We start from the raw sequence: 26,060 nt of genomic DNA, 5'->3' as shown, positions 1-26,060 counted from the left end.
AAGGTTGAATATAAAGCTATATAAATTAGTTAACTGTGCAGGAAAATCAGAAGAAATAGGTGCTGCTTAATGACAGTGTATACATAAACAACTTCTAATTCAGTGTGAATGCTCTCCGAAAGCTATATTTATAGCAAAATATAAACAAAAACACAAAAATATAATTGCCAAGACTCCTAACTACCACTGAAACATGAAATATTGCTTCACATTAATTTGTGTTTGTCATTCTTGACACAATTCATCAGTTTCCTTTCCTTCACGTTACTAAAGAACAAGAAATATTTTAATGCTGTTTACCACATATTAGCATAAGTCATGTGTTCCTACACAGCAACATCTCTTCTTGCATGCTTTTTTATTCCAGAGAAATAATAAAATGCCATTTCAATTTTTAAATTGTTAGGGTCCATTTTGTTACTTTTTTCTGCCTCTTTAAATATTAGGAATATATATGATTGGATTCTTTCCTCTGTTTACAGTGCTCAACAACAAAAGCTGAAATTTACAAAAACAAGCGTACAAGACACAGCAACAATTGCCCTGTCATGAGACATATGTCTATAAAGGATATATTTTCTGCTGTGCTCTCCCTTTAGATAATTCTCAAAATCATTTGTCATGTGTTTTAAATGTTTGCTAACCCAATGGATATAATATGTAGTAACATATGTAAAGCAGAAAAAAATAGTTGCAAAATTGCACTTGTGCTAAAAATCTACACCACAATGCATTTGAATAAACTATTTAGACTTGCTGACATTTGTACACATTACCTAATAGTTATTATACCATTAAAGTGACTCGGCACAGTTGGAAGAAGACGGCACGTTGCCACTTCTACTCTCAAAGCAGAGCCATTTGTGTCATAAACCTGCTGTTCCATGTTGAACCCCACCATGACTCAGCTGACTTCCATCACAGAAAGTGAACTCATAAAAAGTCACAGCAAATGATTTATCAAACTTCCACGGATTTAAGATCCGGAAAACTGACTCTATAAAGACCCAGGGTAGAAGTTTTAACATGATCAGCTGCTAAGCAGTATGAGCCTATAAAATAATTCTCTAATCATATCTGCTCATTGTGGAATGCTCAATGGTCAATTATTCCTGTCTTACTTTGTCCTTGGGTATCTGAAACACACAGAGAATGCAGGCCACCCAAAGATCGATATTGTATTTCAGCTCACTGTACCCTGTGACTAAGCATTAATTGTGTTAAGTGTAGGACCGTCTGTTTTAAAAGAAAACGATTCTATGGATTTTCCAATCCATGTCTTGCTTACAGAGTGAGAAAACTGAGAAACTATCGTGAATTTGAGTTACTGTATACTGAAGAATAGCTGCTAAAAATAAAATTGCCAAGCTACATATTATCAGCTATGTTCCTTTTTTGGAACATTTCCAATAAACAAAACTCATTTTCCAATAAACAATAAACAAAAGTAATAAGTGTGAAAAATTGGTGACGGAAGTTAATTATAGGCTGCAGATATGCCCATGATGAAAATGGATATATATTTGTCAGCAGGGCTAAAGGGTTTATCTATGGATGACAGAGTGGACAGTATTTGAAATCAGCAGTTTTGTGTGTAATGGCTTTTTTTTGGTTGTCCAAAGTACAAAAAGGATGTTGCCAAAGCCAGGCTTCAACTTCTAGTACCATAACAAGCCTTCTGGAACAATATAGTCATATTTAATTCATGTAATTTCGTACATTGCCCATAGCTCCCCTTTAACTCTAAAATGTCTTTGTTCTAAGAGGATAACCGACAAGCTGGTGTCACTAAAGTAATTTAATAATTTGCTTACATCAGGATAACAAATAACCTTAGTCGAAGCCATATAGTGGAACAGACATAGAAGCATCTTGTGTCCTTTGCTGCTCAGACACCTTTAAAACTGAATATATTTCATACACTGCCTAGTATTAGGCACAAGTAATGCTGGAAATATATGGACCCTGTAAATAGATAATCTGATCCAATGATGGAGCCCACAAGCTCCAGCCTGACAAATCTTTTATTTATTTTAGACAAAGAACAACGAAATAACAACACAGGAAGTCTTTTGTTACAAGGATGTTAATAGTTTGCAATGCCAGGTAAATTTCATTCAGACATGAAGAGAAAATGTTTTTCTTAAATTTGATCAGTTTATCCTAGAGGTATTTGTCTGGGGAAAGAATGCAATAAGAAAGGATTACTCAGCGTGACTTGTCTTCCATACTGATGAGTAATATGCCTTCCCCAACTTTTTTTTTCTATTTATACACAAGGAAACAGTTGTAGCTCCTTGGAGATTCAGCTAACTGAAACAATAATATAAAAATACCAACACAAACATAAAAAAACCTTTTCCAAATGCTTTTTGGAATTTTTATTAAAATACCTTTTTTCCGCATTTATCTGTCTACATGTGTGTGCTCCAATAATGTCTGCACGGCATTTTTAAGGGCAAATATCCCAATTGTGAAAACAGTAGACCCTGTCTATACAATCTATGTTGAAACAGTCACTTGTGGTCTTTATCAGAATACCAAAATTTTAGATATTGGGTTTACATATGCATGAGAACTGTGTACAATGTTATCAATAATTTCTGCTCACTTTCCGTCATATCTTAAGGAAAGAGACAAAAATTCGTCAACAACTATATCAAAGGTCTAGACATTTCAGCATGACACGGGTAACCTAGCTTTTACTAATAGTCCCTGTCCTACACTAGATCCATATACCAAATTCTTTTGTTTTATGCTTTGAATCGATTGTATATGTTGGCTGTAAAGGACATCCTTAGCCTAGCACAACATATGCAAAGGGTGAATTGACTGGGGTATGTTGGAAAAAGGGGGCACATGTTGCAGTAAGGTTCAGTCAGTGTTTGGAGGCATGCCGATGTACAGTAGGATTGGAGCTAAGGAGTATAAAAGCTCCAGGTAAAATAAGGTAGACGACATTCCAGAGGAGTGAAAATGGTGTATGGTGGTACTTGAACCAATAAAAGGTAAAGCCCTTTTGGTTGGGGTTATGTGTAATAGGGATAAGAGTATATAGTCTTCTGGAGCACCCATTGAACTGGTGAAATCTGTAGCTGGTGGCTGGTATAGTCATGGTAGTTATACTGTCTGTAAACAAACCACGTAATCATAGCTATCAGAGTTGAAAACAGGACGACTGTTTAAGTTTCAAACTTCTCAGTTTTTGGCAAAAGGAAGGCAAAACAAACCCACCTGTGCAACTATTGAAAATTTTAAATCGGAAAAAATTGGTTGACATGAGTTGTCAGAAATTTAAAGCTGTATGCTTCAAAAAAACTAAAGGACTTGCAATCTGCGAAAAGTACATAATACTTACTATGTAAGGACAATAGAAACTGCATCATTCAGGACGCTCTCCCCAAACAGCAAGGTGTACAGGTCAGTATCCACGTGCAGCTCATGGAAGATAGCCAGCACCGTCACTGAAAAAATCAAGGCAGAGGCATGAGTATTGTTTTTCCTTTTCTTACAGTATGTCATCAATGGCATGGAAATATACAGCAATAGATACAGATGTTAGCTGGATCACTTAAAAAAAAAAAATCAGCTTTCACAGACTTGATGTTTAAGTATTTATATCTATGTGATAACATGTAGTGAATCAGGACAGAAAAGAATAAAAGCTTTCAATTACCAGTCATTTTTCATTGCTCAACATTTGTACTCCAGACAAGATTTGCTGAGCAATATTTTTAGTATTTAATGGCACCAACTTCAACTGTTGTATATCATGGCACTGTCCTCATCAAAGTCAGCTGAGGTTGTGCTATCCTAGGTGTCTGTTTCCATTACATTGCTATCATGCGCAATGGCCTATAGTACTAACAAGATGTTAATGAAGCAAGGAGAGGATTCTTGACTGGGCAGTTTGTTATGCTCCATAAATGTTAATGTCCAGAATTATGCATAGGTTACACATCAGCATGCTTAGAAATGTTGGAATCCTAACTGAAGTGGAACTCTTCACCAATCTGGCTTTTCCATGCCATCATTTTTTATCTTCTTTTATTTTACACCAGGCACAGTCAGTCTGAGCCAACGTTGGGGATATTAGTAAAGGCATTTACACTTCTTAATCATTTATTTTCTTTGAAATACATTGAACCAAGTGACTTTATTACATTTACCTTCATCTCCTTCTATACAAGTTTGCCGTTGAATTTCTCCCTGCTCTCGTAAAGTTTCTTTAAACAAAGCCAGTAGAGATAAACCAAGGATCCACTCAGATAATTTAGTATTCTAGCAGTTTGAAACTGTGCCCTTTTACAGAAAGGTAAACAATGGGGACTTGCTGACCCTAATAATCATCAAGTATCGTTCAGTCACTGTTCTCTACCTAATGAACAAGAATCTGCAGTCATTCTTTGCAAACTAAGAACCAATGACATAGGAGCAGCGAGTGTTCTTATGTATCCTGTCATTGATAACCCACAATGGCTCTTTTACAAAAAGTAAGGAAATTCAGGAAGGTTTGAATAAAACACACAAAATATATCAATGCAAATGACACTGTAAAATAAAAATGTTTTATTGTTTTTTTTTTTGTTTGTTTTAGTCTGGCTGAATTTTGGCCTGACTTAAATAAGTATTGGGCTAACCTGTCTGATTTCTGGCCTGATTGGATATGTTTTGAACTGGCTGAGTTCTGGCCTGGCTGGATGCAGCCTAGCTGGCAGGGTTGTGAGTGCAGTTTAGAATTTTGTCCACACAGTGATGCATCATCTTCCACAGAGACATGGAGCTATGTAAAAAGTTACACCTCCACATACCTCTTCCACGGATGTACTTTCTGTACATTTATTCCACCTAAGTATCCATTCTGCACACACATGTTGTAACCCTCTTGTATATGTTTTATCACTATACCTTCTGCACGTCCTTTAAAAGCCCAACGTCACAATTCTCTAGTAGAACTAGACAGCTCGAGAACACCCTTTTCTTCCTGTATTTGCAGTGTCAGACACATCGTGCAGCATAACGGGGTTGTAGTCAAGCAATATTGGGGCAACAATCTGCCAGTAGTTTGTGATACAACTGTTTTTTTTACTTTCTATCTTTTCTTACTTTGTATCTTTTTCTTTACACCCCATCTTCTGCAAGTAGAACTGTCAAACTGCCAGCTTTCACTGAAAGTTTACTTTTACTTTTTACAGGGACCTATAAGGCAGGTGCACATTTGCCGCTTACTTGCTTGATTTTGTGCTACTCCCTGTGGTTGGCACCTTGCTGAATCCAAAACTTGTAAAATAAACATTAGAACAAATATTTTTTTTTAACTAGGTAGGAGGAAGCAGCATTAATGAACATTTTCATGCACCACATGCAACATTCAAGGGTAATTTGCCCCAGCCATCTCCATAAACTTGAATTGGAGCTTCTCATCACCCCTATGCAAGCATTTTTAACATTTGCAAGCATTTTTTTTTAAAGCAGTTTCAATTTAAAAAAAAAAGTAGTAAGAAAAAGCACCACTTTGAATTGCTTTTATTTGCAAATGTCTGAAAAAACTAGGAGTTACCACTCCTAAGTGCCTACCACTTGCCAGTAGGTGCTTGGGAGCAGTACACAGTTTTTAACTGCTAATGTGAGGCCTGAATTAATTTAGTAGTGCATTGATTACTACTACTACTACTACTACTACTATTACAAGTGGTTACACAAGTCTATTTTTCCCTTGTCTTCTCCCTCCCAAGGGGTGACTCACTTTCTCAAGTTCAAACCTTGGGAGGTCTGAATCTAACCAATGCTGCACATAAACCCTGACTGTCCAACAGGGTACAACAGATCCAACTGGGTCCCTCACAAACACAAGCATGATTTATGTGGTATTCAGGATTTGATATTGTACGCCTCTGTTTAATTATTATATATTAGCATATGTTTTATCTGTATGATAACAGTCAAACCATCCATATACTATCTAGCACAAACTCCTCACATAATAAACATGTGTAAGTTGGGGAGACATGACCACTACGGGGCGCTATGGCTAGCACGGAGGTGGTGTGAACCCTGAGAAGGGCCAAGACGCAGAGTCTTAAGCAGTAATCAGGTCTTCTTCAGAGCCTCTGATGGAGAGGATGTTGCTCCTCTGGTTACTGCCAGGTTGCGGTCCTTGGGTACACCAAGGTGGGCAAAACAGGGTACAGAATCACAAAGCAGAAGGACAGTCGAGGAAGGCCGGGGTCGAGGCAGGCAGCAAGCAAGAGAGGTCAGGTCACAGGCCAGGCGTCTATTACCAGAGATCCAGGAGACAGACACCAGCGACACAGGGGCCACTAAGGGCACAGGGAACATAGGAGACCCTGGAAGCAACATGAGGTACAGGTGACTCAGGGATATCCACATACAGACAGGAACATTGGAACAGCACGGGGAAGTTGGCTGGGGACCAACAGACTGGACAACGAGGGGTTAATGCAGGAGCTGGACAGAGGAAACACTGAATTAGGCACCAGGTAAACAGAAACTAGCTCACAGAACTAGGGGCTCGGCACAATAGGGACACGTTTTACTAACACAGTGTACAGTGTGTGAGCTAGCTAAAAAGCCAGGTCTGGTCAAGAGGCTATTTTCTGATTGGCCAGTGGATTGGACCGAATTGATAAAGCTTGGAAACAGCATGCCCAGGGTCAGAGCTGCCCGCATGCGCAGGAGAGAGGCGTGTCGGCTTTAGTGAGGACGAGGTAAGTGGGACAGAAAAGGTGACACCATGCAAAATCCAACTAGCAAAGATGTCAGCATTTACAGTTTCATACCCATACTGTGTTTTGGGTTGCAATGTTTTGGGTGGTTTACTAATTTATTTATATATATGAGCATGTGTTTTATCTGTATACCAGTCAGGTCATAAATATAAGCTGATTTGCGGAAACAGTAAACAATCCTTTATTACCTTCCAGAAAATGCTTTTAATTAATTATTTTTGAAGCATAAGCTGTAAATAAAAGTCAATGAAAATATTGATTATTGGAATTTAGATTTGTCACAGCTATTGGGAAGTTTATTTCAGAACTATAAAAAAAGAATGAAAAGTTCAATTACATAAAGTTCAACCTATGTTTTGTTATTGTAACCTATGTTATTCTGATTTGTTTTGCTTTGGTGGCTTGTCAATAAAATCTTTAGGGCTTGAGGTCTACTTTATTAAAATGGCTTTAAGTTAACTTGGTAAAATCACAAGTTATAAGGCAGAGTGGCTTTGTCAAATTCAAAAACTACAACTTATGATAGAGATAGAAAACGATGGATAACTAACAGATTGATATTTGGCATATACTTTACATACTGCTACAATAATCAGTAACCTAAGGCAGAGAATTTTAGATTGTAAAGAAAGGAGGGGTTTTCTGTGGCTTAGATTTTAAACTGTATTTTAACACTGTAACATGAATCTTATATACAGTATACATTGATATAGTCAGAGTTACTCGTTATAGTCATGGGGTTTGAGGTCATCAAACTAAACAGCAAATTGCTAATACAGTATAAAGAGCTTTTTAGCTGTAGAGATTGTTTAACGTCTTGTAGCCCAACGCGTTTCGCCTATTGCCTTCTTCAGTGGTTTAAAGATGTGTAATGATAGATTTCTGGTATTTACAAATGAGGATGGTAGATTGTTTTAATTAAAGCCTAATGATCGACTGTAGGTAGCTTTAATAAAGCTGAAAGAAACACTAAATATAATTATATGCTAAAGCTTGTCTCTTGAATCCACCAAGGATTAGGGGTTAAACCCTTAAGTGCAGGATAGTTTAGATGTTTGTTCCCTACTAGTTAGCCAAACTGTAGTATGCTGTGTAGGCAGAGAAGTGACAGCCAGTGGCTGTATAGGAAATGGTGCTGCCTTAATAGGCAAGGATCAGAGCATCCTGGATGTGGTAGTGCGCATGCTCGAGCCAGATGGCTCAGCCTGTGTGATAGAAAGATTATAAAGGGCTTCCCCCGTGATGTGGGATGGTTCTATGCATATGGGGGGTGGAAAGGAATTTGCCGTGGGTTGCCCTGATCTGCTAGTCCACATCAGGCAGCTTCGTGCAACCCACGGGGAATTCCCTTCAACCCCCGATATGCATAGCACTGCCCTCCCATCCCATGTCACAGAGGAAGCCCTTTAGAATATTTCTATCATGCAGGTTAACCATACTAGACACTCAACTAATTTAAAGTACGTTTGGTTTACTGCTGTGAACATTTGCTTACATGTAAGCCTTTTAATCCCCTTCCCTTAAAGTGGAACTAATGTTCCACTTTTAGGGATACACGATCAGGAAGGTCATAGCTCGATTATTCTGGATATCTAGCAAAGGCTGAGCTACACAGTGTGAGCTTCTGTTGCCAGGATAGCCAGCAATCCCAGTTTACCCTAAATGAATGAACTTCCTTACGTCCACAAAGAAGTTATGCCATCCAAACCTGACAAATCAAGATGGCCAAAGATCTACTACAGAAAGAGATAAAAGAAGAAGATGGAGGCGCCCTATGTAACGGGGGTTTAATTCCACTTTAAGGCCCCTTCACAAAGTTATGGTGTGGTAATGCCCCCCTTAAAGCAATGCATAGTAAAGCAAATTGGAGCAATGTGCCATTCATTCCTATAGTACCTTAAGACAATGCCAATTGCCAATAAAAGTGTGCGTGGTGAATGAAGTCCAGTGTATTGCCATCCCACTCATATAAATAGGAAGCTTTAACGCAATGTGATTTAACACGTGCGCACTAACACACTGCATCAGATTGCATGGGCGTGCTTTCATATGAATGGATTCATATATTACACCTTCTATTGTGATTCATAGATGCAAAAAAAAATAAAAGTGGTGTTCACATGCAAGATGTATATATTTCCATAAAAACCATTATATAATCTCGTAAAAAATATGACAGATTGAATATTTTAAAGATAACGTATTAGAATAACCAAAACCACGTAGAAACTAATTTTGTGAACATGGTATGGTAACATGAACAGCAGAGCAGTTGTACAAGGATATTTCAAGTTCAGGGTAGTCCAGGAAGTTAAAAGCATATTAGCTTAATAATCCATACAAAAGGAGCCTTGCTGCCGAATTTCCTGCGCAATAAACCCTTAAGAGAGAAGGATTCTTAACAAAGAGCTAAATCTACTGATTAACTTCAGCCTTCTCTCTGCAAACACAAATCAAGAAAATTGCTGACAGCCTGTTTCCCTACATTATAACTTCCAAAAGCTTATTAAATATTTTCTTCACTTCTTCACTTTAGGCTTCTTTATTTATATGATATTAATTAACTAATTATGTGGAAAAGAAAATGTCATTTATTATGAACAGCTCACAATTTGGAGTGTATGTGAATATTAATCTTGGTTTTTAAAGATTTTGGTCACTGAAATGAGTATTTTGTTTGGCTGATGTTGGGAAGTAAATTAGCCAAAAGTGCAATACATCTTTTGGGGACTCTGTTAGTCAGAACCAGTTGCTCTTGAGTACTTTAGCCTGGAGAAATATTCTATGGGGCCTAATAGAGTGTCCCACTCTCCATGGGAGAGGTCAGGTCACAAGGATTTTTAATTTAATTTAGATTATGAAAAAATGAAAACACCCCGAGGTGACATGGTAACATGGAGGAGCACTAGAAATGGCTAGGTGATTCCACTACTAGAGTTGTAAACAGAGAATAAAGATAATGATGCAGGCTACTAGGTTCCACTTATTACACAATTGTCACTTTTGGGTGGACTGAAAGTTTGAAGCCCAATTGTATCTTTTTTAAAACCAAAACTGAAGACCACCATGTGTGAAAAAATTAGCTCTGGTTCCAATTCTTATCTTTATTCTGGTGGCATCTCCCATAAGAAATTAATTGAATGATGCCCATCTAACATCTAACCCACTTCTAGTAGGTCCAGACCATCATGTCACCACTAGGGGTCATGTCATCACTTCTGCTTGCTGAAAGCACTCCTAGACAGGTATGTTTTTTCCACGGATAAGAACAAAAGGTTTTCTATAGTGGTGGCGGGGTGGTAGTAACAGAGAAGTTGGGGTTATTATAAACAGGGTGTCCCAAAAGTCACTACACACTTTTTTCTTTTTTATTCCAAGAATCATTCGGAGAGACTTGATGCCATCAGCATATGACAACTTAGGCTTTGCAGTTTTTGTAAGCATATCATTTCCTTAACCATGGCTCCCCAATTGACATTGGAGCAGTGTTGCAAAACTGCCTCTTGGCAAAATATTTTTTAAGTCCCTGACTGCAGTTCAGCACAAGTTTGAGAAGCTTTATGGCCATCACACTGCTCTAACGTGCAACAGGGCTCTACTGGAACTCAGAATTAATCGACTGGATCAGTCGAAGGGGTCTCCTCCATTGGGCTCTGCACTCCCATGACTTTACACCTTCTGACTTTTTTATGGGGTGATATTAAAAGCAAGGTGTATGCCGCTAAGCCCCGTAACCTGTCATAGCTTAAGGAAAGAATCCGCACGGCCTGTACGTTGGAGAGTCTTGTGTCTGAAGGTGGCTGAAAGTTGTTGAAAATGGAAGCGCTTATATAGACTTATAAAACTATCGTGTTCAAGGTGTTTGATGGCATGACATGATGGCAAGCCTAGCAAGTAAAACTGCAAAGACTCCTTTGTTGATGTTAAAAATATGAATAAACTCAGTTTCTTGTGAAATGTTTAGGAATTCAATAAAAGTGTATGGTGAATTTTGGGACACCCTGAATTTTCAATACAGGTGTGCAGAGTGCTGTATGCCATATCAATTACATATCACAGTGCTGTTGATGTATAACTATTAATTGATTCGAATAAGTATCATTGCACTTTACCCAATAAATAGGGCAAGATATATATTCGATATGTTCAGATTTATATTATAAGATGCCAGCATGCACAGCTATTGCTTAAAAAGGTCTCCCTGCTCTCATATTAAGCTGGTATTACTTGACTGGATACAAGGCAATAAATCACTTAGGTTTAATAAGCCCAGACCAAAAATTAACGAGCTTAAACTCTCAGTATCAGTAAGGCACCTTGGGGAAGAGTTATGTGACTGTAAAGTTGCATCAAGGATCACTGGAATAATTTACAGTAAAAAGAAGTGCCTTGTTTTCTACAAGTAGATTACCTTTTAAACAAATATGCTGTATTTTATGCCAAAATTCAAATAATGCAAATCGCATTGTTGAGACTTACTTTTTATCTTTTAATGCATTAAATCCCTATTCTCTCAAAATACACACTAAGCTATTAAAAATAAGATACTGCCTTACAACTACAAGTTCCTGGTACACAGATCTTCCTAGGTTGAAAGCAAGTTGGTCAGAAGAGAAAGGACCCCGATGATGCCAATTATAAGTATTTTCTGTGTATGTGGGTATATATATCTTTATTAATAATACTTAATAGTCACAACGTAGTTTGTAGAAATGAGAGGACATCACTTGGTGTTTTGATTTGGAATCTCAGATATCAGGCTTGTTTAATTCTTTTTGTACCTAAATACATTTGTAAATGCACTTATAGGAACCCATAGTAACAAGCCACAATCTATCCTGTACTTGTCCAGAAATCAAATCCAATTTGTTGCTGCAGGGTATTGTATTCAAGAGTTAGCACAAAAGTATAGGAACTGGGAAAGTTGAATAGGGTTTACAGCACAAAAAGCAATCATGACTGGCACCAAAGAGATGTGGTTATTCCCCAAAAATGTACAAGCAGCACAGCTAATGCGCAAAGTGCTTTATTCAATAGAAAGTCCATAGAAAGTTTATCCCTTTTACTGCCACCGATTTGGTGAACCAAAACTGCTTGCTGTAAGCTGACCGAGTAAACCTTTTCAGCAGCATTTTTTTAGGGCTGAAAGCCCATGGTCAAATGGTAAACTATGAACTTACACCCAAGGTGGTGCCTGTATCCAGCTGTACTGAAATTGAAAATAAAAAAAAACATTTTTTATATTTGTCAATAACTTTGCAATGATTTTTACTAGATCCAAAGTATCTATATACATTTTCTCCTTCACTGCACCAAAAGGGTCTACTGAAAAATTGAAACTTCTGCAGTATAGGCTGAACATGTTCCCCCCTAAATGGGCAGTCAGATTCAGGAGAGGTGCACTTCAGCTTCAACACTTTTTGTTTTGGGCTTCCAAATATTTATGGACCTAACTGTAGTTAAATTTATATTTGATAATCAACTGTGGAAATAATACAAACATGAGGCATAGACCCTCAAATGTCATATTGCAACTGCATTCCTTGCTTTTTTATTGGTCCTAGAAATATTATTCCCATTCTGGTGCGCAGGGTGATCTGCAATATGTGTTGAGCATGGTTTACAAATACATGTACATGATTTGAATGTAATACATTTCAAGCATTTACATCCAAGCAAATAGTTTGATATTTAGAAGAGATATATAGCAGGAGAAATAAGTGAACACGTCAACATTTTTCTCAGTAAATATATTTCTAATGGGGCTTTTAAAATGAAATTTACACCAGATGTTTTTAACAACCCAAGTAATCCACAGATACAAATAAATCAAAACAAATAAATCCATAATTTTTGTTATTAGGCACAGGGAATAAGTATTGAACACACTTTATGATAGGTATTTAACACTTAATAGAAAAGTGTTTGATGGTAATGATGGCTTCAAGATACCTTGTGTATGAACAAAACAGTCGGACCCATTGCTCAGGTATGATTTTGGCCCATTCTTCCACACAAACTTTCTTCAAATCTTGAAGGTTCTGGCGGCCCTTTTCCATGAACTCTGATCTTCAGTACATTCAATATATATTCAATTGGATTCAAGTCAAATTTCTCTGAAACCAATTTACAGTTTCCTTATTGTCCTGCTGAAATGTCCACCCTCACTTCATCTTCAGCACCTGGTGGATGGCAGCAGATTCTTTTCAAGAATGTCACAGTACAATTCTACATTTATCCTTCCTTCACTTACATCAAACTTCCCAGTACCATATGCTCAAAAACAGCCCCACACCATGATGTTCTACCTCCAAATTTCACTGTTAGTATGGTGTTTTTGGGGTGATGTGCAGTGCTGTTTCTCCTCAAAACATGGTTTGTGCAACAACTTTTAAAGAGTTCATCTGACCAGACAACATTCTCCCAGTATTTCACTGGCTTGTCCAAATACTTTAAAAAAAGGGTTCAACATGTTTTTTTTTTCAGCAGTGGAGTCTTGCACAGTTAGCATGCAAAGAGGCCATATCGACTGAGTCCATTACTTAACTTGATTTTTTCAGTATGTTTTGCAACAATATAGTAGCGAAGGTCTTTGCTTTTACCCATCATGAGATGCGACGTGATACCTTGATAAGAGAAACCTTTTTATAGGCAATTAATTAGGACTAAACCAGCTAATATTTATATGAAGTGATAGGGAACAGGATTGCTTTCTAAATATTGACAGATATCAGCATGTTTCTTGGCTTTCCAAGCCTTTTTGCACCTCCTTTTCTTTATGTGATCAATACTTACTCCCTGTTCCATTCTACTTTATTACACATACCCTAATTTATGGTCATATTTGTTTTTATTTCTTGGTATGTGTGGATTACTTGGGTGTTTACCAACATTTGGTGTATATTTCATGTCAATAGCCCCATAAGAATTACATTTACTGACAAAAACATTGACATGTTTAATACCTATTTCTCCCACTATATAGTATCTGAACTGTCTTAGCTGCGAAGCATTTTGTAAATTCATAGAAACACATCTTGTTCCCCCTCAAGACAACAAAGCTATTGTAATGACTCCACTACACCCTAGTTCAGCTTTATAAATTCCGCTTGCTTACTATGCAATAAATTACCCAGGATTGGATGCTGGTTAACCTTCCAATGAGAAGGTTGGAGGTGGCGGCGTGACACAGAGATACAAAGAGTAGCATGGGTAAAACCGAGGACAAGGATGTCACTTGCCTATCACTAGACTGACTCAAAAGAAATACAAATCATTTGGTAAAAAAAAACACATTACACACATTGGACCTGATTTATTAAAGCTTCTTTAGACCGGAGAAGATAGACGATCATGGATGAACTTGGGTGATTGGGTGGCAAATGTTTTCAATAATGGAAATGATCCATTCCAGGCTTGCTTGATCACCCAGATTTTTCCATGACAGTCCATCTTCTCAAGTTTTGGAGAGCTTTAATAAATCAGATCCATTGTAATGATGAGTGCAGGGCAATGTTGGTGCACTAGTAGCATGTGCAAGGTGTGTAGCAGTGAAGTGGTAGCAGGTCTAAAGTGACAGTCTAGTGGCTGCAACTCCAAGATGCATGTCACTGTAAGGGTAGCACATGTAGAATGTACTAAAATTGTAGGGAGTTCATGCTGTGTATTGATGGAGTATTAGATGTGCAGAGTGTGCAATGCTACAGAGGTGGTGAATGCCAGATAAGAGTCAAGTTTTTCCACATGTGGTGAAGTTGTCCACTTACCCACCCTTCTAGTGGGAGGTTTTGGATCTGATCCCAACAATCACTGGGGAGTTTATACCTCTGTCTCCTGCAAATATTTTGCTACATTACTATGGCTTCTGCCACACATGTTCAAAAAGACACTTCTCTTTCATGCTCTGAAAGCAGCAAAGTTACTGGTCCTAAAATGTGGAAAACAGCTGTGCAACCCACTGGACTGGTTGATACAGATGGATCATATTGCCAACCCCTAAAAAACACCTCTGTAGCCAGACAAACCTCTCTCTCCAATCTGGACCAAGAGAATCAGAGTGTGAGCTCCTTGCTTTTTCTGTCCATGCCCACCCCACTCTAATTGGGTCAGGGAGGGCTTTGTATGTGGTGCATTTTCTTATATCTTCTTAATATCGTGTCTCGTGCACTGGTAAGTGCTGGTTTGCCAACAAATAGGTATGTCTATATGGATAGACAACTCTGTCCATGAGTCCAGAGTTCATTGTTCAGGATGGGTAGGTATTTGCCTGTGTGTAGAATGGAAAAATATTATCTTCCTCTAGTCTTATTTTGGGACAGCAAAAGCTTTTACTGGCATACCTATAGTTTTATTTGGTGTATTACTTTTCTAATTGTAGATACACTTTGACAGTTACATGCAGATCCTACAATAACAGTGAGTTTTTAGAAACTTTGGCTGCATTTGCTAGGACAGCCAAGATAAATAAGCAGTGATTTAAATCTATGTCACTTGACATTTTTCCCTACAGTTGAATGATTAAGTTGAAATAATTTGATGATTTTTTTTCTAACTTCTTGCCAGACTCATAGGCATTCACATCCTTCTTTTTGAGGACTTTTGGGAGGTATTTTGATCTTTGCCTGATAACACTACAAACATAAATAGCAGAGAACCCCACAGCCTTGATATCTGAGGTATAAATAAGACAGCTAATCTGAAAAACCATTCATTTAATTTTGCAGTGATGTACAGTTATTTTTTTTTTACAACAGTCTTTAAGTTTGTTAATATATGAGAATGTATACTTTTATTTGTTAAGTAATGTTTAAGTACTGATGTAATGTTTTCCAAGCGATGTAATTACATGGCTGTATTTTAGCTATGAAGTTGTAGTTTTGCTATAGATTCCTCTGCATTTCCTGTAAAACTTTCCTTTTTATGTCCTTCATAAAGAAAAGTAAACACAAATTATGTACTGATTAGTTCTGAAGAGTGTTTACGTCTTGGAAATTTATTGAAGCATCTACCCTGGTAATTAGATTATGGAGTCTATTTTTATAAACAAGAAGAAAAAAGCTTGACAATTTACAAACCAGATATCTGGTATTTTTTTCTAACATACAAAGTTTTGTTGCTTTTAGTAACATTATTATTTTCCCCAAATAAGACCCCGTCTTTTAATGCACATTAAATCTGCTGTGTGGTTGTCATATTTCTCAATTTGGGAAAATAAAAAAGTACTGCTCTGGAGCCTGACCTGAACATACCTGCACAGAAGAAAGTCCATATTAGAAGCTCTATTGTTCCCAATCCACAGAAAACAATTTATTGAAAGTGAAGCAACAGTATGTGTATGGGTAAAGGATGCCAAGAATGAGAGCAGACAGCTGTATTCCCTATGAACTGGGACTGTAGCATTCTCAGCTGTGACTGGGTCTTTGTTCTCTTGGGACCAACAAGCCACCAACGCTGCAGAGAGTGCTTAGCCAACACATCCATTAACAGGCACAAAAAATCAGTGACTATCCAAAACATTGTCATGATATGCATAATGATGTTGTCATTCTTGTAATAGCCAAATTTTTATATTGCACAAGGGCTCCTGCTAACATTACTGTGCCACACTAACACTGTTCTAAATTCTCTGGGGTAGTGAAATTAGACTGACGTTTGAGTGCTATTAGCAGAGACAACCTTGCTTAACCTTTTAAAGCACAGTGGAGACTGCAAATTCCGTATAATTCTGCCTACAGTATGTTGCACCCTCTTCCCCCTTCTGCCTTCTATTACTAATAAAATACAAGTAGGAAATGAGTAGGAAAGCTACATACATTCCGAGGGGTAGGTACTAACAATTTCATTGTGACTAATAAAAAATGCAAATATCAATTGCAACCAACAAAAAGATGAATTCATAAGCTTTTTTTTTTAATTTAGTGTCCCCAAATATATGAGAAAGAAAACTCCAATATTTAATGCAGTCTGAAAGTTACAAAATGGGAAGGAGGCCTACAGATATGACTGATGACTAAAACTCCATAATTACTCAGGCAAATGAGCCAGAAATAGTGTCAAATATGCGGTGTCCAAAATCTGCTAGCACAGAATATGTTATCTTCCCAGCAATCTGCTGCACAAATTCTGAACCTTAAATCAAGGGATAGTAAATAAAGACTCCAAATCTGTTGGAGGATATGACACATCCTTTACAATTAGCAATACAAAACACCATTATAAAGTCCTACAGAATAGAAGTGCTGCAATAAAACACAGTTAATAATAATTACAATAAACATTTAGCATTTTTATGGACAGTAAACAATTAAATAAGATATGCAGTAATAAAGCCTAATAAAGTCTTTCTACTTCGTATGCAGTAATGCTGAATAACATGTAAAGAATATGGAATTTTATGTTCATGATTGAAAAAATAAGAAATTATGGTAGCAGCACATGGGAGAGGGAAATACTGCTCTTACACCAAGTGAACTGGTCCAGGCCTCCTATGCTTCGACACATCCCCAACACAGTGCTCAAAAAAGCTTTGGAGAATGAGAATTGTTGATTAGTGTACAGGGGCATATGACTTTTGAAATTTCCTGTACAGCAGAACTCACAGAAGAAGAGGAAGGAGCTACCAGTATTGTAGCACTTACGTCCAGCAGTCTGGTACATCTCCTCAGTGTACCAATCACAGCCAGGGAGCAGGAACAAGACCAGTTTTATTACTCTTTGCAGTAAAGAAAAGTCATGACTTAAGGCTGGTTGTGCTGCATGCACTGTCTGACAGGGTTAAGCAAATGTCAGGACATAATGGACAGAAATACAAATATAGGTATTTAACCTATATATTTAGTAGCTTGCCTGGAGTTCACAGTAAGACAGAACCCGAAATAATGCCAAGGGTAAAATATATATATGTAAATATGAAAGTTATATATAATAAGGCTGCAAAAAGATGCCGCAGCTGTAATTATAATCTAACTGCAAGGTGGTACGGTGAACTTAATGTCCTTATGCATTATTGTGTAATTTCTAAAACTACAGAAAGTCACACTGCGGTCTGTGTTTGCATCTGCAAATAGATACAATTGTCAGTTCAATATCAGTCCTGTCTAGACTGTGTCTCCCATAGGGTCCTATATACTCTGGTGGCTTGAGAAAAGTAAACTCGCTGATGTGCTGTAAAGCAGAACTTGGTCTGTGAAGCATCTCTTATGGGACTAACAAAGCAAAGCTTTGTTTTGCTTCTGTTGAGCAAAGTTTGCCTACTTCTAATTCTTCTCACAAAAAGCAAAGGTCTGGTAGGCGACCGCCTGAGCTGTCAAGGACCACCCGGTAGAAGACCTCAAAGTTTACATTGTCTATTTTTTTCAATTCAACTTCAAAACTTTGTTTCCACACATAGTATTTTTTCTCATAAACATTTAAAACACGCAGGCAAAAAATAAAGGATCCATATTATCAGCAAGTGTTACATTCTGGGATGCCTTCACTTGCTCATCTGAAATTTAAACGAAGGCAGCTTAGTTACCCTGCCTTTCCCACCCGCACATTACTTATGCTGTGTGTGCTGCATCATGCCCTGCTTTCGTATTTTGTAAAGCTTAACAATACTCCTACTGTTTGATGGCTAATGCCGGTTGCAAGAGATTAGCATGTGCACATTGCAAGGAAAAGTGGAAGCAGGAGGCATCAGAGCATAAAATGAATTTTAATTAAATGTAACACCTACGGCTGTGAGTCAAATCTAAAGTGTTGTTTGTTTTCTCAGTGGTGCAACTGTGGAAAATCAGAAGGAGGAATTGTGGCTGCAAAGCCTGAGAAAGGGCAGACCTGTGGAGGTTTATATATGGCAATCTCCAGTGAGAAAATTATATTTATGGGGGGGGGGGGGGGGGAATATGCCATTGAGTCCAAGTTTTAAGTGTATATTACATTTTATAATTCAATCTAATTTATCTGCTATGATAACAACAAAAAATACAGCAACATATACCAGTGCCATAGCTTTCCACGGCACTGCATTAACATTTCATATTCTACACATTTTCAGAAACAAGCGCGATAGGAACAGAAGAGAACATTCTCCAATACCACAGTGTAATAACTTTTTCTTCCGTCTCAGATTTCAACATGCTTTGTCCTTTTTCTTTTTTAAACCAATGCTGAGAATAAATATACTACACTGGTAGTAGCAGTGCCAACCTTTCAATATTTTCTTGAGCTTAGTACTGAAAGAAGCAAACAGGGACTTGGTTTAGAGAAGTCAAAGCTTTGGATTGCCTCATTTTGTGCCCTGCTAACAGCATGTGAGGCTGCCCATCAGTCATCCACCAATAATAAAAGAATAGAGGGGTATGCAAGAGCTCCAACATCAGGAGCAGAAGACAGTATTTGTGTAATTGGAACCTGCAAGGATAGCAATAACTGTTACTGATGGTTTGTATTTAGTAGTCTTGGAGCAGGCTTTGAGCCTGCCATTCTTGTCTTCATTATCCAAGGAGTCATTGACATGGAACAAGCATACAGCAAACAAAGTCTAAACAACCATCTTGCATGATTGTTCAATGTTAGTGACTCACTGGGAAAGGAAGAGATACAGGCAGTTTTATCCCTATAGTATTTTCCTAATAATATGTTAAACTTACAGCTAGATTTTTTAAATACATTTCACACCAAACATTTGCTAGTAATAATTATACTTAAAGCTCCAAATAAAACATGGCAGGAACAAAAATCAATGTGCATGTTAATGTAGTTTACCACTTTACTAAAAGTATAAATTGTGTCTATGGTATGGTGCCAAAGTAACTGAAAACTGAGCAGTCTAAATCCAAATAACTGACAGTTTATCAGAAACTTACAATGTCAGAGAAGTTAAAGTGACATTTTTTGCGGGAACTTCTAAAAAACAAAAAAATAAACTTTCAGACAAGTCCTGAAGCTTCCTGTGGGCAATATAATATTATAAAACAGACATGGATAAAGGACTTTGATCTCAAGAAGAAAGAATTTTAATTTAAGTAAGAATGTCCTGGATATGTTCCTCCAAAGAGGAAATGTCAAGATGAAACAAGTGCAGTTATCAGAGTCTTACAATATCAGACTGCTTTTATGCAAAATTGATAAAGACATGGTATGCTGCTGTTTTCATACATGGCAGCGGTTTTCAAACCTGTTCTTATGTATTCCAATCTGTGAATTTTATATTATACTCATTGCAAGATGAATACCAAAAGTAAAATTTAGAAAAAGTAGAATTTTAGTTTCCTCTTTAGTTTCAGCCTAATATAAACTTGGTAAAACAATATTACAAGAGGGTTCACAATTTTAGGAGGAAGGGTTGATAAACAGTGGTGTGGCATGGAAAATTCAAAAATTTTACTTTATATAGTCAAGTACAAACAAAGATTTGCCCTTAAAATGTTATTAAAAAAGAATTTTGGTATTTTTTAATCTTACCTTGTAACAGAGCAAATCACAGATTAGCAATAGCTGCACTTGTCTCCTGCGCTGTGGTTTAACAGATCAGAGCAGGTATATAGGAGTTTGTTACATGTTTTAAACACGGACACAGCACTATCTACTGGTGGCCAACAACCATGCACAAATTATCCTCACAGAGAGTACCTTGGTTTATGTTTGGAAAAGGTTAATTTGGTAAAGGTTATACTCAAGTACATGCTTAAAAGTAAAGAAACAAATATTTCATTTTAATGTTGGAATTTTAAATGATGGCTGATCTATTAAAAAGGTTCCATTAGAATAGATGTTGTCGGTGGATTAATGATAACATTTCTTGACTTTCTTCCGAGCCTGAAAGTATGCACATTCTTCCCACCAAAAAAAGCAACAAAAAAAAAAAACACACACGCAATAAGACTGATGCCAATAGACAACAAAAAACTGTCTACCTGACCATAATGAGCACAATGAGTTGCCAAGAATAATGGTGTCAATTCCCCCATAGAACATCTGCTTTTTGTGGTAATTTCCCAGGTATTGCAGCAGTTTAAGCAAATTATTTTATGTGTATATGACCCATAAATAAACTAAAATGTATTGTTCTCATCAAAGCACAGAGGCTGATAAATTTATTTATGCATTTTGCAAAATTTCAATTTCTTTATTATTGTAGGCTGGAAAAAATGACAAAGAATAAATGAATATACAAGGAATAGGTACATAAATGGAGGGTGGAACTTTTTCTTAAAGCGTACCTAAACTCAGAATTTTCACTTTAGATAAAAGGGTAGACAACTTAAAAGACCTCTCTTAAGATACATAGCCCCTGATTCATCAATAAAATCCGCGCTCGCTGGAAGCGCGAAAGTACGCGCGGCCATCTATCGCGGTTTACCGAGTGTGCGCATACACTCGCCTCACTGCCAGCCGGATTCCTGCCTTCACAATAATAAGCAATAGGGAGCGCGAATCTGCCAATTAAGGCGATTAGATTTCAGCTGCGCGATTCAATAAATCTCCTACATCAAAAGCAGGGGTTCTGAGATCATCACAGTGCTATGAAAAGACAGTGGGGTGGACTGGAGAATTACAATATTACCTGTAGAGAACATATAAATAATGCACAAGCAGAATATTATGACAGTATATCAATGGATCATTTTCATCAATGCATCAGTCCTGTCTGAAATGTACCTTTAAATAAATTTGTTAGTGAAGATATTGAAAATGATACAGGGGAAACCACTTAAATGTAATTTCATAAATCACAAAAATCCCTAAGTATAGATAGAAAAGCACATCAAGTGGCAAAAAGACTAATGACTTCTGGCATCTGGCTGGATTCGAACTACTAGCCTGTATTATAAATCACAATATGCAGGTACCATTCATCTTGAGTGAGCTAATTTGTCATAATGTGTAATCTGTTTAAAAAATGAGCCACCTACACTCTACACATGATTTACTGCTTTCTCAAACTGTCATTAATAATTCTACTGCACTTTTTGAAAAGTGGCTCCAAACAGGTCCTTAATAATTTAGCTTTCCTTGGACTTTTTTTGGCCCCAACTGGGAACTTTAACATTTGTGCTTAAGTCAAGCAGTGATCTACCCAGGAACAGAAAAACTCCAACAAGAATATGACTTTCCAGTGATTGGCCTCATTACTTCTAGTCAACGCTGCTTTTCAATCTATAGATTATTTCAGAAGATCCCTTAACAGACACATCGGGTTTTAGTTGTGCTTTTAGTCTGCTTCTCCTATTCCATGGCACAACCAAGCTCAGCTCAATGCAGGAACAGGAGCTTTTTTTTTTTGCTCATAAGAACAACTCTTGTGCTCTTGTATCAGTAGGGGTTGCACATACCAGTTCTTATGTTAATCATGTAATTCCTTATCACAGAACAATATTGACCTTAAAGAGAAAAAGAACAACCATAAATACATAATAGTTCTGCAGGTAATTTTTGTTTGCTGGTGAAAAAACACACAAACATGTCTTTTTCACAAATAAAATTAATCTGACAACAAAGCGTGTGGGACAAGATACAGAAACAAGTCCTATTTAAAGGACTTTTCCCCCATTGACTACTATCATAGTGGTCACGTGATTAGAAACTGATGACTTGCGCCTGGCTATGTCTGCAGGGCAGTAGCTGCCTAATGATATCATGACCAGTGAGGTAAGAAAACTAATTGTGCCCGCTGATGTCTGGCAAAGTAAAACGTATTTTACTTTACCTCTCAAATGCTGCAGCATGGAGTTTTCCGTGTAGCCTTTGTAATGACTGCAGTGACTACCAACCATAAAGGCCGTCAAATTATGTGATGTGTATATAAATGCAAATAATTGGCTAAGGAGTAAAATTGTATAAAACTTTGTTCTCCAGCATGATGGAGAGCCTCAGTGCCAATTTAAGATACCGGAGGCGTTTCTCTGTATGATATTAAAATACATGTGCAGGTTATTAAACACCGCAAACAATTTATTAGGTCCTTTATGCTATTCTGCTAAAATTAGAAGTTAGTTCAAGCTTTATACAGCCCAATACAAACCCCCATACAATACCATTTATTTTGAATACACTACAACCATGTGTGCCATTTTTAAAAATGGGACATACAAAATTCCTTTGCCATAATTTAGCTGGCACATGCGTAATGAAAAACAAAACGAAAACAGTCCTTTTAAGTTTTGTGCACTATTTATCTAGCTATTGTATTTTTTCATTATTTACAAGAAAACAATTAGTTTTCAGTGCTAAAAGGTTGTTCTAAATTTGACTTTGTGTGTCCTAAACAACTCACAACTTCACGCTTGTAATGCAAAAGATGAAAGCAATATTAAGTAGAACACTTTACGTGAGAAATGATGCAGAAGTGCTAAAATACTCTAGAGAACAGTTGTTTTTATAGATGCTTTCTGCCAAAGCATTTTTATTCCTTGAGGTTTATTCCCAAACCAGCCATGTGTCTTTATGTCATGGATCTTTTACAGGTTACAACCCCTGTGCTGTGCACGCTAATGCCGGCAAGTGAAAAAGCATTAAATGAGAGCTGCCTGTGTCCCCCTTGAAAATGTAATTTCACAATTGTCATCATAGAGGGTTTTTATGACACAGCTGCACTTAACAAGAAATACGGATGTGGCCATAAAACGGATGTCCCTAACTGCACAATATTTCCACCATTATTCTGAGACTGTATCGATCTTTTCTGAAGTTCAAGGTCTTGTCTAGTGGAACAACTTATTCCAAGTGAATGTAGGTGTGAAGTAAAAAACCATATTGCATACTTGTCAGTGCCTGCAAAGAAATTCCAGGCGATGAAGGATAAAGGATACATGACCCTCAGCGTTATGTAACCATTTACGGAAGCCTCCAGATCAGTGATACTGAAGGCAGACTGTGCAAGAGAATAATTGGAATAAGTCTTAGGAGTACACATTGCTGCAGGTTCATATGAGGTCCACAATGCACATGTTTGTAATAGAAGTCTAATAAAACGCTTCTAATATTGTCCTTGCCTCCCTACCCCCATACTATTTAGACTCAAGGATCATATGGAGCAATAATACTCTTTTGCACCAATCTACCTCTTTATTACCAATAGTAACTGAGGCATCTGATGCCCACTCAATTTCCCCCAATCACCCACTCTTTTTTGTAGAGTCACCCACTCTTTTTGTACTCTCTTGTTTCTCCTCCTCTTTCTGTTATTTCCTACTAGGTTAGAGAGGGGGGGAAGATGTCTCCAATAGACCCATTTATTACTTGTTACCAATTTATGATCTGACCAAGACTTTGTGGCATGTTTGGTCCTTTGTTGCCTCAAATCATTCTGTATTTACCTTTATGTTGCAGCAGGTCTGGGATCCAGCCATGCCATACTGCGCTATCACCTCCAAGAAGGCTGCCATAACCTTCATCCTATTCCTATGGTTGGTTATTAAACCTACAAAAACCCAAAGGATGTGCAAATTTCTGTTCCACTTTAATGTAGGCTACAATCTTCCAATACTCACACCCCACTGATGTGCATTTTCTTTATGATTTACAAGCAGAATAATCTCCTGAAAAAGTAGCACAGCTATGAAATATGTAGAGTATATGTAACTCCTACCATTGTTCTGAAACCATAACTGAAGACATTAAAGACCTTCTAGGGGAAACATATTTGCATCACATCAGCATATTGTGAACACCAACTTGCACCCAACACTGTGTTTTTAGTTATCAACAGTGTACAATGGTATTTTATTCTTAAATTGTTAATAATAGATTATAAATTTTAACTATTTTAACTGCTATCCGATGGATGCCAATAAATCCCACTCGGTAGAGGGTAACCCAAATTTGCACTTTTCAATACATGGCTGGAACAGTTACTATATTGCTTGAGGTCGCTGCCCTAGGGTCCACGTGGCATTATTGGATATGCTAAAGTGGAACTAATGTTTCCATGATCAGGGAGGTCATTACTGAAGAAAGGGAGAGTCGATGTCCCTTCTGCAATAATGTGTCTTACTTGCCTGATCCCTCCAGGCTGTGCTGGGGATAAAGGAACTTCCTCATATCTGTATGGGAACAGCCAATCAAGATGACAGAAAATCATCTGTAGGAGGAAGAGGAGAAGGAAGATAGCGGTGCCCTACTATGGATCACGAATAGTTCATGCAGGTTTAGTTCTACTTTGAATAAAGTTTATGGGAAAAATTCAATGTATAGGAGATGCAATCTGGGAAATCAAATTCTGTGCTGTGAGTAAACATATGCTTTGTGATTTAAGACAGATGAGGTAAAATCCACATAATACACAGAAACTGTGTAGATATTCAAGGGAAAATGGTTGTGTTACATTTGCTTGATAAACATATATGTGTACATACCCTGTAGATTTTCTCAGCTTTATGTTGTATATGTGTTAGGCTTTGTGTGTTTTTGAATTATGTAAGCTTACGTCTATAAAATGTATCAATATCACACAAAAAATGAGATACTATTATGAACATGTTCATTTCAGTGACACTTCCTAAAAAACTCTGAGATAATATGAATGACAGCTAGGTCATATGTAGTTAGGTTTGCCATAACCTTCTCTCTAACTTGTCTTTCACTTTGTCACTCATCAACTTTCTCCTCAAGTACAATAAGAACAGGAGAATGGATGTCTCTGCAATACCAAAGTCAGTACAGTTTTATTTCATAGTCTTTTTACAGAACTGAACAAATACAGTATGTCACCTTAGTCTTCAGCCACTGATAATTACCAGGCATCATACGATACTTTACTGAGCCTATTATTTCCAGACCTATGGATATGTAATAATGACAATGTGCGTACATTTCAGGCCATCTGCAAAAAGTTTTACTTTAATGCATAAGTAAAGAGTTGCTAATGAATGTTTATAAAAAAATACTACAATTACAGTAATCATAAGGTGAATATATAGCCAGTCAGAAAGGTTTTAAACCCCTATTGAGAGTTAGTTTTTGCTGTCTGTGTCTCACTATGGAGATTATTATTTACTTTCTGTACTGGAGACACAACAGTAAAATGAAAGGAAATCTCTCCACAGCAAAGGGAATTATATATTTTTTGTCACTGGAACAAATGTCCCATGTGATGGTAAACTAATAACAGTTTGGATTTCCCATTACATGGGAATGGTCAATGGTGTCAACGGTCACCTGGACACACATATAGAAGAAACGTGGGAGGACACACAACATTTGATCATTAATGTGTGGATATTGGTCTTTGTGCTTGAATATCTGCAATATTATATAACAGACCCCTTTCTTCCAAAAGGAAAACCCAACAAAACAAATTTTAAGAAGCAAGGGCCCCTACAGATTGTT

The 26,060-nt window shown here is 37.3% G+C and overlaps 1 protein-coding gene across 1 annotated transcript in view; it reads right to left on the bottom strand.

Moving 5' to 3' along the window:
- SLC9A9 (solute carrier family 9 member A9) overlaps positions 1 to 26,060 on the bottom strand; it is a gene marked incomplete in the record, with an annotated part of 338,107 nt that overhangs the window by 266,323 nt on the left and 45,724 nt on the right. Inside the window, 1 exon segment of the mRNA XM_072407908.1 lies at positions 3,359 to 3,464. Within this exon segment, the coding sequence (XP_072264009.1) occupies positions 3,359 to 3,464 (106 nt within the window).

Source organism: Pyxicephalus adspersus, chromosome 4 (assembly GCF_032062135.1).
Source record: "Pyxicephalus adspersus chromosome 4, UCB_Pads_2.0, whole genome shotgun sequence".
NCBI classification, from domain to species: domain Eukaryota; kingdom Metazoa; phylum Chordata; class Amphibia; order Anura; family Pyxicephalidae; genus Pyxicephalus; species Pyxicephalus adspersus.
The sequence above is the reverse complement of the archived record's forward strand: the minus strand, read 5'-3'. Positions and strand labels throughout refer to the sequence as shown.